At 40.6% G+C, this 18,586-nt stretch overlaps 1 protein-coding gene across 1 annotated transcript in view; it reads right to left on the bottom strand.

Moving 5' to 3' along the window:
• Positions 1-18,586, bottom strand: part of DPP6 (dipeptidyl peptidase like 6) — a 404,285-nt gene that overhangs the window by 41,941 nt on the left and 343,758 nt on the right. The window contains exons 9-12 of the mRNA XM_058833198.1: positions 10,682-10,836; positions 9,348-9,445; positions 4,797-4,920; positions 3,918-3,956 (exon numbers count right to left, since the gene is read on the bottom strand). Of these exons, the coding sequence (XP_058689181.1) occupies positions 3,918-3,956; positions 4,797-4,920; positions 9,348-9,445; positions 10,682-10,836 (416 nt within the window). The remainder of the gene's footprint in view (positions 1-3,917; positions 3,957-4,796; positions 4,921-9,347; positions 9,446-10,681; positions 10,837-18,586) is intronic.

Genomic DNA, 18,586 nt, shown 5'->3' with positions numbered 1-18,586 from the left:
GATTTGCTAGTCCATCCTCAGGTTTTAAAAAGGAAACTAATTAATCTGAATAACTGAATCTTTTCCAATTGATTCTCTGATGTGTTTTCCCCTCCTCAGCAGTCTCTTGCCCTCTCTGTCTAAACCACCTTTGCCCAGTTCCAAGAATTAATGATTTTGCTGTGTTGGCAATTATTCCTTCAATGAAATACCCCAATACTGCCCATGTCACAGGCCCCTAGCTCTGATAAACAAGTAGGTGTGACATGAATTCTTTTAATTCCTTGCATATTGGTAAGAACTTTGTTTATGTCCTGCAAAGAAAACAGCCAGTCTGCATTGACTCCACCAGGACAAGGCAGTCACCTCCTCTTTAGGGCACAGGGGGATCTCTTTCCATCTCTTGGCACACTCAGCCCCTGGGGCAATGCTGAGCTTCATCCTCATCCCTGTCCTCATCCTCATCTGTGGCTGGGCCAACTCTGAAGCCAGGACAGCTGCACCAAAATCGGGGTCAACAACTGGGGAGGTTCCCATGTGTCTGGGTACAGATCCCCTCCACTGGTGAGATGGGAACTCTTCATTTAAGCACCCCAGAAAGATTGTTTGCAGCCAGGAGCTGCTTTTTTGTCTCTGGTAGAGGAATTTGGGTATTGGAGTTACGGAACTCTGGGTCCTATTCCTGCTGCATCCTTTTCTTTAGGCCAGAATTAGGTCAGTTATGGGGTAATTGCCTTGCAGAGGGGCTTTACAGAGTGAAAAAGTGGGTACTGTTTGTAAGTTCCTCTGAACTCTGTTTTCATTTTAAAACTCGTGTCACATCTCCTATTAACTACATGCAAGAATCATTACTGGGTTATCATGCAGGATTAAAGCCAGGGAGCAGTAAAAGAAAAATGGTGCCAGGTTTTCAACATCTCCACCTTTTAAGAGAGTGAGTCTTTAGCTTCCCACTGAGGCCATCTGAAACACTGGGGAAATAGGAGGACTGGAAAGAAAACTGCAACCCAAAGAAGCTGTTATCAGGGGTGGGCAGCCAGCCCATGCAGGCAGTTTTGAAGGTTACAGGTCTCTAAACAATTTTATGGTAATCTCCTGGTCCTGCCAAAGTCAATGTCAAAGACTGCAGCCTTTGGTGGAGTTGCAATTACACCCTGGTTTATAATTAAATTTTTTTTCAGGCCACATTCACAATTAAATAAATAATCCAATTAAAATGCCAGTAAAGTTTATCTTCAGCAGGTGCTCAGAAATTGCCTGATTTCTCCCTTGCTGACTCACTGCCTGTATATGACCATCCCAGCACTATTGGAAAATGGCTCCTTCACGAAAAAATTGAAACAAAGTTACTTACAGCTATAATTAGTATTTCAAACAGTTTGTGTGCTCAAGCAAAAGTATGAGTGAAGTTCAGTCTGGCTCTTGTGCTCAGAAGTGCACAAGCAAGTACAGAAATAAAAGAAGTATAAACTTCCAGAGTCCCTGGACAGTTTTAATGAACATGTGCCACTTCATCTGACAAAGAGTGACAGAGAATTTCTAGCAAATCTTGTGTAAATACTGTGTATTCCTCCTTATACTTTAAGTAGTTTATCCTATTTTGTAGCTGCACAGGGAGTGGCTGCATTATTTCTCTTTGCCTGTATTGGAGAGAGGCTCTCCAAAGATTTTGGACTTGCATAAAATGTATTCATGAACTTAAGCCCAGAAGGAAACTTGATATTGTTTACTATGACCTTCCATACACAGATTTTAAATGCCACTGAGTCACCAAACCACTACAACAACAGAATTCAAATTCATGGCTTGTATGCCTTATCTCAGAACTCCCAGGATTTCAGACAGCTGAAAAAAGTCAGTCCTGTCATCCTTGGAGACCCCTTCATGCCCCTGGTGAGCATTTTCTTGTCTCCTACTCCCAGCTGACTGTTTGTCCCTATCTGAGGATGCCCTTAAATTCCCAGGGAAAGGTAAAACCCATGCACGCTTTTCAAACCATGCATACAGAGAATTTTGAAGGAGTATTTTAAAGAACAAGGAAAGCAGTTGGATTCCTTGGTTCTGCTGATTTAAAATTGGGACACTTCTCAAAAGGAGATCTTTGGGGTGTGCTGAATCCAGGGTCCCTTGGCTGTGTGACCCCACTGCCACCACCCTGGCTGTCTCCAGAGGGGACAGGGCACATGGCTCATTTACAAATACTTATATTAAAATGTCTCAGCCAAGGAGCCACACTCCTGAGCTCCTTCAGCTGCTGCCTGATGTGCAGCTCATCTCCTTCTTGAAGAGGCTAGTGGACCCAAACTAGCATTTAACATTTTCACATCATCCTCATACTCAGGCACACATGCCATGAAAATACCTTTCCAGTTATCTAGATTAATGTGTCATAGAATAAAAGGCAAATATAGAAAATACAATTATCCCAGTCATCATATTCAGTCAAAACTAGAATTTTAAGTAATTTTGTTGTCAGAAATAGAGGCAAAAGAGCTATATAATTTTCCAGAATCCTACAAAAGCTTTTGAAGGATGCTATCAAATGTCTCCAAAGTCCATAGAACATGTTATTTTAGTTTAGCACTGAGATGTCTGACACATTTGGCTGTAATGAACATCCTTCACTAGTATCAAACTAAGTGTGTGCTCTCAAACTAAGTATGTGCTTTTTGGAGATGCAGTAAAACAAAATGTATTTCCCTGGAGCAGGCCCATTAGACTGACAGATCATTTACTTCAGATATTGAGGATACAGCACCATCTTTTAATGCCTGTCCACGTGGTAGGTGACTAAATAACCACAGCAGTGTAAAAACACAAGTTCCACTGTACTGTATTAATGCTATAAAACACAATTCTACTATACTGCAGTAAATAGCAATGAAAGGATTATTTTTACTGCTATTGGCTTCAAACTTATAAAATAAATAAAGCCTGTTAAGTTTGAGGTTTTGTTGTTCGTTTGTTTGGGTTTTTTTATTTTTTATTTTTTTTATATACAGTATCTGGACAATTTAATTTTCCCTTGATTTGGGTTGTCTTTTAACCTTTTGTTTCCTACTCAAACCAATACAGTCCTTACGAATGCAAAGAATATTTCAGCACCATTTTTACTCTATATCAGAAAAGGATTATTTGAAATGCTTGGAGCACAAAATCTATTTCCCCATACAATTGATTTTCATCTGGATCACACACAGCTCACTGCTGCAGGACAGCCACTGGAGCAGAGGAGAGCATTGTTCTTGCTGTGAACTGATGTAGAGCCATTTCTACAGGCTCTTGGCTCCTCTGAACAGCCTGTGACAAAAATTTGAAATGCTTTAAATCTGGACCTGGAAAAATATATTGAACAAAGTATTTTGTGACATGCTGCTCCCTGCCTGGCATTCTCACAAGGCTTGAAAAGCAGTTCAGTGTTGTGGCTGAATCGAGATTACAGCTTCTTTCTCAAGAACAGCTTCATCTAATCTGAGGTCTCTTCACAAACTGAACTCCAGGGCAAGTGTTATATATGATATTTAAATGACTCATCATTCTATCTGCATGATTTTGTCTCTGAATGAAATGACCAGAAAGCAGCCACCACAGTATTTAAACTGTCATCCTCAGTGTAAGGACAGGGTATGAAGGATTGCCTCTGATGCTGATGACTCCTATACAGATATTGCCAGTGGGTGATTTTCCACCCACATCAGCTTTTCATCTCTTTTAAATACAAGTGAATTGCAGGCCACGGACTGTGGCACCTACCAGAGTGGATGGCATCTTTACTAAGAGCTTGTTTGTTACTGAGAAGTTCTTTGCTGTTATACAGATCATGCCATCTTCCAAGTATCTCTCTCAAATCTGGAAATCGGTTTTTCTCTTTGGGGAAAAAACTCAATGAAGCAATTATCCTACCAAAAACTTGACCACAAGGAGAAGATCACTCTTACCTGTCTGTGCAGCCAGGCATCGCTCTCATCTTCATGTTTCTAAAATACAAGCAGATCATTAATACCATACTTGTCATATATTATATTTTGCCTATCAGTGCAGGAAGCTATTGGATTTGAGTTGAAAGGTTGTTCAGAAATACAAGGAAATATTTAAATATGTGTCTCTGGAGTGGAATCCAGTGGCTGCTTTTCTTAACTTTCCTCCCTGATGGATAAGCATTCACTAGATCAAGAAAGCATTTTATGTATACAGACAAAACAGATAAATCCACAGGATGAATTATTCCCCGAAGAAATAAATCTTTTTAAGAAATAAATAAAGGCTGAAATGAAAGTTATTAAAAAAGAAAAACTTCTCACCATGCTCTATGCACAGAATTGCAGCACCTTTTTCAGGGGATAGTTGTATTAGAACAATTTTATACAGTGGAAACACATTCCAGTTTAAATGATGGAATCTGCTAATGGAATCTGCTGATCTTATATCAATGCACCATTTGCATTATTGCATTAATAGAAGGGATTAATAACCTACAATTAAGGTATGTATAGATAAGCATGAGCTGGTTTTAATGCCATTAAATACATATAATGCAGGTAGAATTTTGCAAAGATATTTAGGTTGCAGATTGCTGAGGTACGTGAGCTTGTGTGTAGATAAAGGTATTTCAGGATAGGTAATCACTCTCCCTCAAACACACACAGTGTTCTTGGTGTAAAAAAAATAATTAAAAATTGTGAACATTGTTTATATTCCATCTGCCTAAATTAATGTGTTCTGGCTGACTCCTCATCACCTAAAATAAGTTAAATAGTTTCTCCCTGGGAGGGTTATGAATGCTGAAGGCGAGTGAGCGCTGTGCACATCTGCCCCACCTTGGTGCAGACCCCCGTGGTGGCGTCGCAGAGCGTCAGGATGGACACGTTCTGGGCCCTGTTCAGCCAGTTCACTGCCACCTTGGTGCTGGTGGCCCATTTCACCATGGTGATGTAGTAGTCCCTGCAAACACAGACACACACAAACCAGATCACAACGCTGCCATCCTAATTATCGTGATTTTGCAAGAGAGACGGGACCGCTTAAAGATGTTTTAAAGCATGATTTATTCTTCTTCTTCCACAGTCTCATGAAGGAGTGAGTACTTCTTCACCTTATTCACCAGATGTTCTTGGTCAGTGGACACAAGACTACAGGTCACAAGGTTTTTTAAAGGTTAATTAGCCAATAAACTAATACCACAGAAGAATGTTTCTACTTTTACACCAACAGCTAATTATTTTGTTTTATATGTCTTTGCTGCAGTGCAAAGTTATATTCTTAACCAATCATATAATGACACATAAAACTACTTGTTATACCTTGTTATACCTGAAACTTTTTATCACCTTTATAACTACTTCTATATCTTAACTTTAAAACCTTAAAACTTCCTATTACCTAACTTACTGTCTTTCTATTTAAACTCACATTCTTATTATTCTAAGCCTGGAAGCTTTCTCCAAGGTCTTAAATCAAACCCTGTGCCCATGTCTATATCTAAGCCTGCATTTACAAGGTTTTGAGAGCTTTCTGTGGTTGGAATTCCCACACTAATGAATTGCCACATGGCAGAGCATTGTTTGCGGGGGCTGCTGCAGGCAAACAGTCCAGGAGAGAGCTGTGGTTTTAAAGAACATCATGTCCTGATGTCTCTAGAGTGGCAGTCTCTAGGCTGCTATAAGAATGGATTTCATCCCCTAAAAATGACATTTTTAGGGCTGTGCAGATGTTTTATCTGCCACTTCTGGAAGTTATTTTCAAAGAAGAGACGAATACAGAGATAAAGAATCTTTCATGCTATTCTGTCTTCCAAGAAGGATTGAACTGCCTGGAGCTACAAATTTACACAAAGGTGGAAAAGAAATTGCAAACCATTTCCATTCTGAGCACTCTAACCTGAGCTGACTCAGACCCCTCACTATCAATGGTTGGGGTCTTTATGCTTATGAAAAGTTGATGGCCTCTGAGTATGCCACCAAAGTACCCAGGAGTGTTGCATTAAAAGACACAGAGTAAGAAGGATAGAGTTTGGAGAGGCACAGGGTTTCTGTAAAGCAGATGCAGCTGGTTGCCATAAAGGCATCAGCAGAGACAGTTTGCCTGAGCAAAACCACCCTCCTACAGTCCCCACACCATCTCATTGCTGGACATATCCAGGTTGTGATGATCCTTGGAGAAAATCATGGGTGTGGGCTGCACAGTCCTGTAATCAGTATCTTCATGAAAAACCCCCTACAATAGTGGGGACTGCAACCACTTAGGCTGGGCTGGAAAATACAGGAAGAAAATCACTGATGGTTGCCTTCTCAGAGCCAGGGCATGGTGCTAGCAAATGTCCACCTCTGCAGCACTTCAGGGCTCCACTGCTTCATTTGTAGGGCACAACTCTGGCTGAACTGCCAAAGCTGGTGATGTTATAATATACTGCTGGGCCATGCAGGCCAAAGCATCCTTAAAGTAGGATTTTTTGCAGCATACAGTCTATAAAAAATTATTAGTTCATTTGTTTGCTATAAAATATGTATAAGGAATTGTTGCTCTCACTGGAAATAAAGTGCTGTGCTGCTGGAAAGTCCTTTGTGTTCTGGCAAGAGCTCCTGCATATACTGAAGAGAAAGGGCAAAAGCACAAAGGTCTGTTTGTCTAAAAAAATAACAAGCTGGAAATTGATTTTGTACTTTTCAGTAATATTTAGTGCCTGAAATTGGCTGTGGGAAAAAGGAACAAAAGGCCTCAATGCTGGCATCCACTGCATTGGGGAGAAGGATATGCCCAGGTGAGACAACAGCAGTCTGAAAATTTAGAGCCTGAAATAAACTTGTAATTTTACTCTTTATCAGCAACAGTGTAGGCCCTAAGAGGAAAAAACCAGCAAAGCAAAATTAAACTGTATAACTGTCTCTTCTTTCTCTCCAAAATGAACTGAGCAGATTCAGTCTCTCCAGAAAAGGAATGCGATTTTAGGACTTATTGTGGCTTGGAGAATTTTTTCTATAAATCCAATTTAAAGTTTCAAGGACATATATTCAGTTTTTTACATCCCTTTCACTGTTTAAACACAGGAGCTGCAGTTCTTTCTCAGGAACTTTTAATGATTGTTTTAGGAGAATCATGGCTTTCCCTACCAGCCCAGAGAAGGACATGGAGTCTCAATTTCTCTCTAAACCTTCTTCTGGCCATCAAGACCATGGATAACCCAGCCCACAGATAACTGCCGATACCTGGACAGTCATTATTCTAGTTTTTGAGTAGTGTGGAGTCTTTAATCTCATTTACTTCCCTTCACATCTCTGCTACAGGACACCCAAGTTTTATGGTTCCAATTTTGCAGAGGAAAATGAGACAAGAAGGTGTGATTCATCTCAGCTAATTTTAAACATTTGCTGCTCCTGCAGTTGCCCTGGTTGAGAGCCAGTGGAGAGAAATGGGAAATCAGTGTGATTCCCAAGCCCTCTCTCCCTGATCTGTCCCACATTTTATGTGGAGCTGATTGAAGGGAGAGCCTGTTTCCTCCACAGAATGAAATCTAGCAGGTCCTTGACCAGGGTGTTTATAGACATCCACATCAGAGCAGAAGGGAAGGGACACCTTGTCTGAGCCCTGTCAGGAAGGGTGAAGCCATCCTGAGTTTTGCAATGGATTTCCACATCCCAGGAAAGACATTGTTGGTTTGGTTTGCAATCATCTGAGACTGAGGTCATTGTGCTGCATCCTCACAGGACCCTGCCCTTGCCCCAGCTTTCCACAGCTGCCTCCTGGACACAGGAATCCCAAACACAAGGTGTGACCCTACAACATGAATACCTACAGTATGACCATGGTAACAAAGCCACAGCCACCACAAAGAGCAGACAGTGATTTGTTACAGGCCATGGGACAGGCAGCAGCCCAGCCCATGGTCCCTGGGGCACAGAGAACTCCTCAGATCCACACTGGAGCTGGCTGAGCTTTTCCATTATTTATTTGTTTCTGGCCCACGCGAGGGCCAGTGATGATTTCTGCACTTGAGGGAGATAATATCATCCCTCAATTTTCCACCTGAGATGCAAATATAAGAAATAAGTTGGGTCATGGTCCAATTCTGACCATCTGCTGATGAAACTCTAGAGGTCCAGTGGTTTTCACCAAAATAAAAAATGTCTGTCAGGCACTAAATATTACAACACTACTTTCCCTGCTTCAATTTCAACCCCTTCCCTTGCCTTTCTTTTTTTCATGGAAAAGCATGGCATTGGAGAGAACTTGACAAAAATGTTCAGAATGAAAGGTACTTAGAAAGGAAAAGTGATCAGCATTACACTTTTACCCCACGTATGTTTTCCCATAATCAGCTTTGGTTTTTTTTATTGTTTTGGGTTTTTTTTATTGTTTTGTTTCTTTTCTTGAAAAATATCCAATTCCTGTGGAAAATTTCTATCTCCTTTCAGCTTTGAAAGAAAAAAGGCTGTGGCATATCTCTACTTTATTATCAGATTTATTAATTGTACTAAATCACTTTGCTCCAGATAAAAAGAACACGAAATACCACTCTGTCCATATATCATCTGCACTGAGCACACTGAAATGCTTCAGATAGGATGTGTCTGCTGGAAGATCCTTATCACCAGCTTCCCCTGCTTTCTTGAAACTCCCTTCTGTTACTGGATGTACAGCACATCCCTCTTGCCTATTTTAATAAAATGCTATCACACTAATCTTCTCATTTAGGGAAATATATGCATAATGAAAATACACCCCTATTGCTCTGGCAGCACTACTTCTATCATCCCTAGAGATGGCAATTGCCATGGTTTTGATGAAATATACAGGCACTAATTAATTATGATATATTTTGTATCATTTTGCAATATTGATTGCAACCAAATAAATTACGGCCAGCAATAACCATATAGAACAAATTTATGAACAACACTTGGATCCTGCAGCTGGAAGTTATTGCTGTAATTAAAACCTTTCTGACTCTCTCTGTTTACAGAGGATGCTACCAAAGAGAAATTATATTGCTCAGGAGCCAGCATTCTGGTACTGTGATGGGGAGACTGTGATCCTGAATTCCTGCTGTACACAGCTCTGAAGTTGTATTTTTGAAAGGCAAATGTCCATCTGGTTTGAGCACAGATAATACATCTTCTTTTGCAAAAATAGATTTGGATTCTTTTAGAGTTATTGATTGTAAACCAATTATAATAAAATGTTCTATAAAATACAGGTAAAAGGAAATTAATTTGAAAAAAAGAAATAAAAAGCAGATCTATGCAAAATGGAACTTTCTAATAGCAGCAGAGAAAAGTCCAGTGTTAAAAACTGTAAAATGATCTTGAAAAAAGGTTCTGATCTAATACCCCAAGGGAACTGGGGTCAGCATTCAAGTGTGAGGAAGAACCTACCTCATTCTCTGATCATCCGGGGGAGTCATTTCCAGATCATGAGTGGGTCCATTCAGACCAATCACATGCAAAGAAATTGTTGGATTTTCCATTCCAGCCTGGATTTTAAAAAAGAAGAAATTACCATATCATATACAACCCAGAATGGTTTTGATTTATTGTATCCCCATGGCCTATAAAAAGCATTCCCATTGGATGGGATGTGGACTGGACTGCTGTGGCCTTTCACAGGGAGACTGCAGATCCAGGGATGTGGCACAGAGGTGTGGAGAGGCTGGCAGGCACAAACAAAGGGCAATTTTACTCAGGACACTTCTAACCTTAGTGAAAAATCCTACTTTTCATGGCAACTAGGAATTTTGCTATTTCCTGCACCTTTTGACAAAAGGTTGTCTAAAAGGATGATGGTTGATATAGTAAAATACTGATTCATTTTGTACTGTAGGAAAAGGTATCCCCTACTGAACCATTGTGATTTCCACAAAACCTGCACCTCTCCTGCTAAATTATGGCTCAATTTGGACCAGCATGTGAGGTCTTAGGCAATCAGTGCTTAAAGCAAGAAACCCAGAAGGAATGACTGCAGCAGACACCCCTGTGCTGCTTCAGATCAGGAAAATACAGCAATAGCAGCAGTGAGTCTGTGCTGGGAGAGAGCTGTGTCAGTGCTGTGCATCCACTGCAGGACTCTGCAGTCAAGGGGAGATTTGCTCTGAAGTCTTTTCTGTCTTTCAGGCACAGCAAATCTCTAAAACCAATGTCTCCTCTGATATTAGGCCATCCTGGATATTCTAAGGATGCCCAAATACTACATTTTCTTTCTATACAAAAGAGAATCTATCTAAATACAGAATATATGCATGTATGTGTGTACTTATCTATCATCTATAATCTAAATATAGAAATGTATCTAAATATAGAAGCATATCTAAATATAGAAATGTATCTAAATATAGAAGCATATCTAAATATAGAAACATATCCAAATATAGAAATATAGAAGTTCCAAACCCTCAGACACCATCCAACTTCCATCTGCTCCAGCATGGATGGACAATTGCTTTCGTGTGTGCAAAATGCAAGGATTTTAAAATTTTATTTTCACTGTATGTAGAGTTACTAATTCTTACAGGACCAGAAAAGTTCAATTTTACAAATGCAGCTAAAGAGTGATGGAGAGCACAGACTCTGGGGAACAGCTGATCTTCCCTTGGATCTGTTTATTTTCATTGCTTATGACTGTGCATTATTAGTCTCCTGTCTGAGCCTACTGGAAATAAACAATTACTAATTTTTGATAGAGCAGCAGGACTGATTATTTTACTTTCCCTTACCTTTGGATAATGATATGTTTTAACAGTAGGGTAAAGGATGCCTGTATATATGGGGATCTCCATGGTGGGGACTCTGGAGGCATTAATTGTTGCATATGCCAGCCTGGTGCCATCAGGAGACCACCAATGAGCAATGTGAGTCTTCAAGATCTCCTCTAATTAAAAAAAAGAGAGAGAGAGAGAGAACAGAAGGAAAAAAAAAAAAAGGCTATTAGAGGTAAATTACTAGTTAGTAATAAATGAAACAGTGCAGATATGAAAATCCCAGTCTGATCACAGCACAGGGAGGTTGCCACAGGAATATCAATCAAAAATACTCATCAAATTATGCCATATACACAAATGAACACAATTGATAACAATTACTCTGTATTTATAGGTTATTAGGCTTAATTACCTTTGCTGAAGAAACATCAAATTATTCATGTTAGTACACACTCGTGACAGCATAAAAGGCCCTGCTGCTCCTGCCATGTGTCCTGCACATGATTAGGGTTCACAGCATCACACTAGACATATATCAATCAATTCAAACACTGTTCATACAAGTACTTCAGCAACAATTTAAATACTCCTTAGTTCTGTTGCCAGTTAGGAATAAATAAATACTGAAATTTTCTATAACTTATGAAAGGCTGAAACTTTAAGATACCAGGCCTTAGAGTCTGTACCTTGGATATCACCTTGACTTTCACCTCTACTTCATTTTTTAAATCACTTTTGCAAGGCAATTTGCCAAAAGTAGCCAGGGTTAGAGCCTGATCCTTTATTCCACTGAGTTTTGGCATTTTTGAGATTTCAGTAATATAATTACCATTGAAAAGGTGCTCAGGAAGATGCCAATGCAAACATGTCAGAGTTCAAGTATGTAAGGAGAAAACAATATTTCCATAATGTGAAATTACTTTTAATTAATTATTTTTAATTAATTAACCTTGTTCTCATGAAATTTAAATTCAAATAGCTTCTAATTTCTAATACTTTTCATATAATCCAATACCTTTCATTGTAAAGAGGAATTAGTCTTACAGATCTGCAGAAAAGTTATAAAATTTACTCTTGGTCCAAAGTGTCTCCAGTTACTGACATTTGGAAGACATTAACTTGGCTTTTTAAACCTCCCATTTTGTGAAAGACAATAATGTAATCCATTTTCATTAAGAGGCTTAATATCATGTGAGTCATTGCTATTTAAACCACCAGAAGGGCTTGCATATGCTCTACAGATTGATGGGCAGGAAGATGGGTCCCATTACTTTAATGTGAGAATAAAAATTAAAGAGGTTGCTGGCTGTTTCACCATGAAGTCCTGCTACACAGGTCCAAGCAGCTCCAATGCCTGCTGCCATCACTGGTCATTGGAAAAATGGATGAGGATTTTCTGAGTTCAGACCCACCAGGTTTGTACACCCCCTTCTGATGACCCCCAGTCCAACCAGGACATCCCTCTGGTCTGAAGAGTAGAAACTCACCAGACACTGTTTAATTAAAAAAAAAAAAAAAAATTGGATAAGCAATCCTTGGAGAACAGACAATTATATTTATCACAGGGTAAATAAACACTTGGTTAATCAAGACTTGCATATGGCTTGGAATAAAACTCAAGGTAACATGAGAAAGGGTGCAAGGGAAAATTCATCCTTGATACTTATGGTTTTCAGAAATAACAAATTAATTAATCAAAGCTTAATGGCAACATGTAAGTGGGGTTTTGGAATGGTATTTAGGAAGTTAAAGACATTTCATGGGAAAGCACATCTGGCAAATTTGCTTTGCTGCATTGTCCCACCTGTTATGTGTATATTTAAAAAATGCTTTTGACTTTTATATTGGTTGCCCATTAAAGACATAATGAAGAGCATAAAGGAAAAGGAGTAAAGATGGATGGCAGATGAATCCTTGACATTTTAACATTAATTAGGAATGACTTTATTCAGCAAACATTTTCTCCAGGATCTCAGACTTAATGAAGCAGTTCTGCTGAAGGTCATACACCCAGAAAGGTTTTAGTGCAGGTTTTGTGGTCCTCTGTTAATGAGATTTAATTGAGTGAACCTTTGCCTTGAAACAAAGCCAGGACCTTGCTGCTATTAGAGAGATCAGTTAGTTTTAGCAAACCAGAGAACATTCTTATGCCTGTAGAATGGATTAGTACCAGAAAGTTCTTTCAGCTGAAAGAAAAATTGATTTGCAGACAATTTGTTCTTGGAGACAGTTTATTCCTTGTGTTTGCATTTAGCACATGCTCTGAAAATCAGCTGCATTCAATACTGCTGGGTCTTTTTAAAGTTAGTTCAGATCCTGCCTCATGTGTATGAAAAAACAGGTTCTCCTTAATCACTAAAGCCCCCCCTTTGTATTTGGATCATGACCTCCTGACTGAGAGCATAAAGTCATAATTGATCAAAACCTTTGCCCTCTTCCCCAGAGCCTGCAGTTGCTGAGTGCTACACGATGTCAGGATGCTGAGTGAGCTGCTGAGATTCCTCACAGTCAGATCCTGCTGGCTTTGTGCTCCTTCTTTCTCCACAGTTTTGCTTGCCAGCCCAAACAGGGTGTACAAACTTGAAAAACAATGAGAGTAAAGTGTGTGGTTGCCTTAGCTGAACAAGGGCTGCTCAGACCTGCTGGCTGGGTTCAAGCACAGGGTTTGGGACAAGTCAGTGCTCAGTCCATCTCAGAACATTGGATAGTGAATCAGTCTGAAACAGCTGGCTGACCCTGCTCACGAGCAGTGACTCTTCAGTGGGCACATGTACAGCCAGTGATGTGTTTGTGCTCAGGGAATGTTGCAGGATGTGTATTTTAATCCTTTTTTCTAGCTGAGTAAGGCCCAATTGAATCATTATTTCGAAAGTGTGTGAAACAAAGCGTTTCTATCTCTGTCTTCTAAGTGAACAAACCACCAGGAGGAGGATCTGAAGTCCTAGGTCAGAGTATGTTCAGTGACAACTGGGTATGTATCCCTGTCAGAGGCTTCAGTATCATTGGAGGAGAACAGAAACTGGAGGAAAAACCAGAGGTGTGATGAGAGGAAGATTCCCAGAGATGAATTCAAGGTTGCTGCAATAGTGCATTTCATGGGTGGCTGTCTTTGCAATCAAGGCCTGAGCAGCACCCAGAGTGAGCCAGGCTGCCCAAAGTGGGAATGCCAGATCTTCTGAAGGATGTGTTTCCTGACAGAAGCTCTCCTGCTCACATCAGGGAGCAGAATGACAAGACCCTTGCAGTGGTTCTCAGCTGCCAAGCAACAGGCTGTGGTTAACATGGGATTGGATGTAGCATTTGGCTATGATACCAAGTGGGTAATCCCTGGGAAGACTGAACAGTGGATCAGAAGTTGGGTGGACACTTCTAGCAGGGCTCTTATCAAAAATTAGCCCAGCATGTATAAAGTTAAGCAGCTACCAGATTGTTTCAAACTGCAATTTAATTCCCAAAGCACTTGAAAGAGCAGTGAAATTGAGATTTTATCTCACTTCAGGTAACAAACTTCTCAAGGAATCATAGCAAATTAATCTGGAAGAGACCCCAGAAATCCTCTGGCTCATTCCTCCATGGATAAGATCCATCCCAATCCTGTAAGGATCTTCACAAGTGGATTTTGCTATTCCTTTTGATACCTGTACAGCAGCTTTAGCCATATAATTCAAAATTTTATAATTATCACATCCATCTCTAATTCACTGTCCCAGTGAACTGCATTTAGACCTCTGACTTCCTAGACAGACACAATGCAGGAAAAAGCACCAGGCCTTTATCTTACGCAACCTCTGTGGCAACCAGAAGGTTCTGGAAAAGAAACCAAACTGTTGTATGCATCACATTTGGAAATCCAGAGATGGTTTTACTGTTCTGAACCATAATCTGCCACTGGGCCATTTCTAAAGACATTTCCATGACAAATCCAGTTCCCAGGCTTGCACAGAGCTCTAGACTGGCAGAGCTCCTCTTTGTTAACACATACATGTGAATGCCATGGCCACGGAGGTTTCTTCATGCTCCTCTAAAATCCAACTGGTTCTGCAGCCTTTGTCCATCCTGAGTCATATCTGTGAATTTTGCCTTTCTGTTGAAGGTGGCAAAGTTCTGTCTTGCTGCTTGGAAAAGATGAAGCCTTCACCAGTGAGTGACTGAGAAATCCATTGGTAGCTTAGAGATTACTTGCAATGATACCAGGAGAAAAAACAGAAAAAAGATAATTTTCAAGTAAAAAAAACCCCACCTTTTCCTGGGCCTTCCTGTTAAAAGACGAAAATAACTTGTAATTTTCATGTGAGTTAACAGAAAGAGAGACTTGTACAAGAAGACAAAGATGCTCAGACAGACCAGTCCTCTGACAGTCTGGCCTGTACCATTGCAACTCTTTTCTATCACTAAAAACATAAAAATAAAATATAAAAATTTGAAGACATTAGCAATTTAAGGTTCAAAAGCTCTCAGGACCAGTGCTATTTCTTGCTGATTTTGTAAAGTACAGCAGTTCTGGGGAGGGTAGCCAATGGTTCTGTTTGTGTGATGTATTGTAGCTGATGCTCAGATCATGAAATATTTGGTGTGCTGAAGACATTTTGCTGTTTTATTAAAACTATTAATAAAAAGGAATTTTAAGCAAAATGAAATTAAAGCCTGACATAAAGGCCATGGCTTATGTAGGGAAAGAAAGCTCAAAAGAAATTGTCAGTAGGATGTATCAAAAGAACATGAGAGGAAGAGAGATCAGAGAACAGCAAGAGGGTCTGGGAAAGGAGAAAACAAAGACTACTGAGAGAGTGAAACCCCAAGGGTTCTCATAGAAACATCAAATAAATACAAATGCTTATTTGACAGCTGCCATCTGTTTTAAAATCAATTACTAGATCATCTCAAAGCACCCACCACATGTCCAAATCGATTACTATTGTGGAGTGTGAAAGCAAGTATTTTTAGCCAGTTAGGGAAAACTCATTGTTCATATTCGTCTTTCCTGGCACGTGTTTCAGGGATGGAAAATGACCTTTTATTCTATGCAACCAAGTTTTTCTCTCAGTTGTTGCAGTGTAGGTCTACACTGACTTCCATTAAATCATTGTAATAGACATAAAATGAGTGTTAAAAAGTAGCTATGTGTATGCAAATTGTATAAAACTGTTTTAGATTACCATACCAAATCTACATTTTCATGTGTTGACATTATTTTCTGCTGATGTCAGCAATAGCCCTGCAGCACAATTGATTTCAGAGCAATTAATCTTCTTTCACAGTTGTCTAATTGAGTCAGGTGGAAAAAAAAAAAAGTGCTATTTTGCAGGGCTGCTGAACAATTCAGCAACCTTTTCTAGAAAACATAAAAATTTATGTGGCTGAGGTCAAACTATGGGCTCAACCTAATTCCATAGTTCCTGACACTGAGATTAGTTTAGCTGGTCAGAGCATGGTGCTGATAGTGCCGAGGGTGTGGGTTTGATCCCTGTGCAGGCATTTTACTCAAGATTTGAACTCAATGATCCTTGTGGATCCTTTCCAACTCAGAATATTCTGTGAATCTGTATGCAAACAGCAACCCTTCTCAAGCTGCTTGTGCTCTTGTCCAGGAGATCCTTAAGAAAAATGAGCTGCAATGCTCCCAGAGACCCTTAGGAAAAACAAGCTGCAATGCTTACCCCTGTGAGCCTTTAGGAATAACAGAACACACTCTCCTCTGCCACTGACAGGCAACAAGCTTAGGAAGAATAAACTATTACTCGCTTTTATGGCATTCTTGAGGATGTGCTTTAGAGAGCACTTTATAAACACCAAATCCTTGATCCGAAATCTCATCGTGGAGGGCGAGCAGCTCCCCTGTGTTTGGCAGCCATGAGAAGGTGGCAGCTCCTCATCTCAGGGAGAGGAGCCTAGCCAGGAGTTCTGCATCTCCTCAAGCACTGGGAAGGTGAGGGCTGCAAATGTCATTGGTTCCTCTTTGTCATCTGGTTTAATTGCTTGAACACAGGCTGTGTTCTGCTCACGCCTCTGGCAGCCCTTGCTGCTGCAGAACATCGTGTGCAGACAGCAGGTGAGGGTTTGGCCAGTGCTTTTCCCTCCCTGTTGCCCAGATGCTGAGGGCCCAGATGAGAGAAGCTCATTTCAGCAGGGTGGCTCATGCTGAAATGCTCACTCTTCATGTGTTCTGCGTGGTCAGCAAGGTCATGTCTTGCCTCCACATCTCGAAGAAGCCCCAGAGCTGCTGCAGAGCTGAGCCAAGCTCAGGCTCAGCAAACCCCACCAAATGTGGACAGAAATGGGCTGTGATCCACCTTCACTTGTGTGACATGCAGGTGGCTCTGGGTGACAACACCACAAGCTGCAATGCTCTGGAAGCAAACAAGTCACAGTGGGATGCTTGCTGCTGCCTGGCCAGGATCCCTGAGGGAACACGTGGGAATGAAGAGCAAACAGTGTCCAGCAAATCCAGAGTGTGCACATCAGAGGCAAATCTGCCAGCCAGCCTGGGCAAATCCTGAGCACTCCAACCTGGCCCCCTCATCCTGACTCCCAACTACCAGCAATAACCACCAATGTTTCTCCAGGACAATCATTAGGACACCAATCCCCAAGAAGCAGGATGAGATCATGTTAGCCTGGGACCAAGCTCTTGAAAAAGAGCTTTTCTAAGGCTATTAATTTCAACCTATTTAGAAACTGTTAATGTAATGTGGTTTGCTTGTTTTGTTTTGTTTTGTTTTTTTCCTGACCCATTGATTCTTCTCATTTGTTGTGTTTCCAACACTAAAGGATTCTGTGTTTGCCATATGAATCAGGGCATTAGGAATGTTGTTTATAAGGTTATTGACAAGTAGCTACAAGACCTTTACTGTTTGAGTGCTTGGGGGCTTCAAAAGCTGGATTTATTGAACACCAGCCTGATCCTATCTTCAGGTACACCTCTACAGCCCCTACAGAATACACACAAGAGGCCAAACTCAGACTGTAATAACTATGAAATCATGAATGTTTTAAAACCTCCCTCAATCATGCAAATGGATTTGTTGGAAAAAAGCCCCAAACAACCACCTAACAAAACAGATACACACAAGTATGAGATGTCATCTGAGACATACAGATGGATTCTCACAAATAAGAGAAGAACTCAGCCATTTAGTCAGAGTGTCTCCTCCAGGCCACCTTCACATCATGACACACTGAGTGCACTCAGCTCTGCAAATCCCATGGAGACGAGCTGTCCTCCAGGTTTCACATGGATCCTGGGCACCCAGCAGGAGCAATGAGCAGCTCCCCAGGAAGTCTGGCACCTCTCCAGAGCAACCACAGCAGGCAGGCAGGGTTGCCAGGTGTCATACACAAAGCCATACTATCCTGTTGGCACATCAGTATTTTGGGGTCTTGTTTGTAATAAAAGCTGTCCTCTTTCAAATAAACACACCAGAAAAATGTTGAGTTACTTCCATATCTTCCCTCTCCTCTTTTTAGAATTTTCTTTTTCTGTGCTTCTGGGTTTTTGTCACCATTCTTAGGAGCCCTTAATTTTCAAGAGCATTGATGATTAATGCTCACAACTGCTCCTAACAATTAGTAAGTGTCCTTTGGTTGTGTGAGTCAGTCCCAGTGTCAGAAACAACCTTTGGACCACGATGACAAGGCTGACGTGCAGATGCCAGCAGGTCTGCTATCTATCAGGATGTCCAGATGTAATAATGAAAATGGGGATTGAATTATGAAAATAGAAATATTAGTGATCCTATCCTCAGCTATTCCTGTTTCTAGCACTCAGTCCAAAGTGCAAATGCATCTGCAGTGGCAAATTGCTGTCTGCCACTAATGTGTAATAAGAGTGTGTTTTTTCCATCACCTGGCACAAACTTAAACCCACAGCCTGTTGTCGTCTCCTCATGAAAGCCTGTTAGCTAAAGGCACTAAATCTGTAGA

This window comes from Poecile atricapillus, chromosome 2, assembly GCF_030490865.1.
Source record: "Poecile atricapillus isolate bPoeAtr1 chromosome 2, bPoeAtr1.hap1, whole genome shotgun sequence".
NCBI lineage: Eukaryota > Metazoa > Chordata > Aves > Passeriformes > Paridae > Poecile > Poecile atricapillus.
Note: the sequence above shows the minus strand (reverse complement) of the source record. Positions and strands in the feature narration are given on the sequence as shown.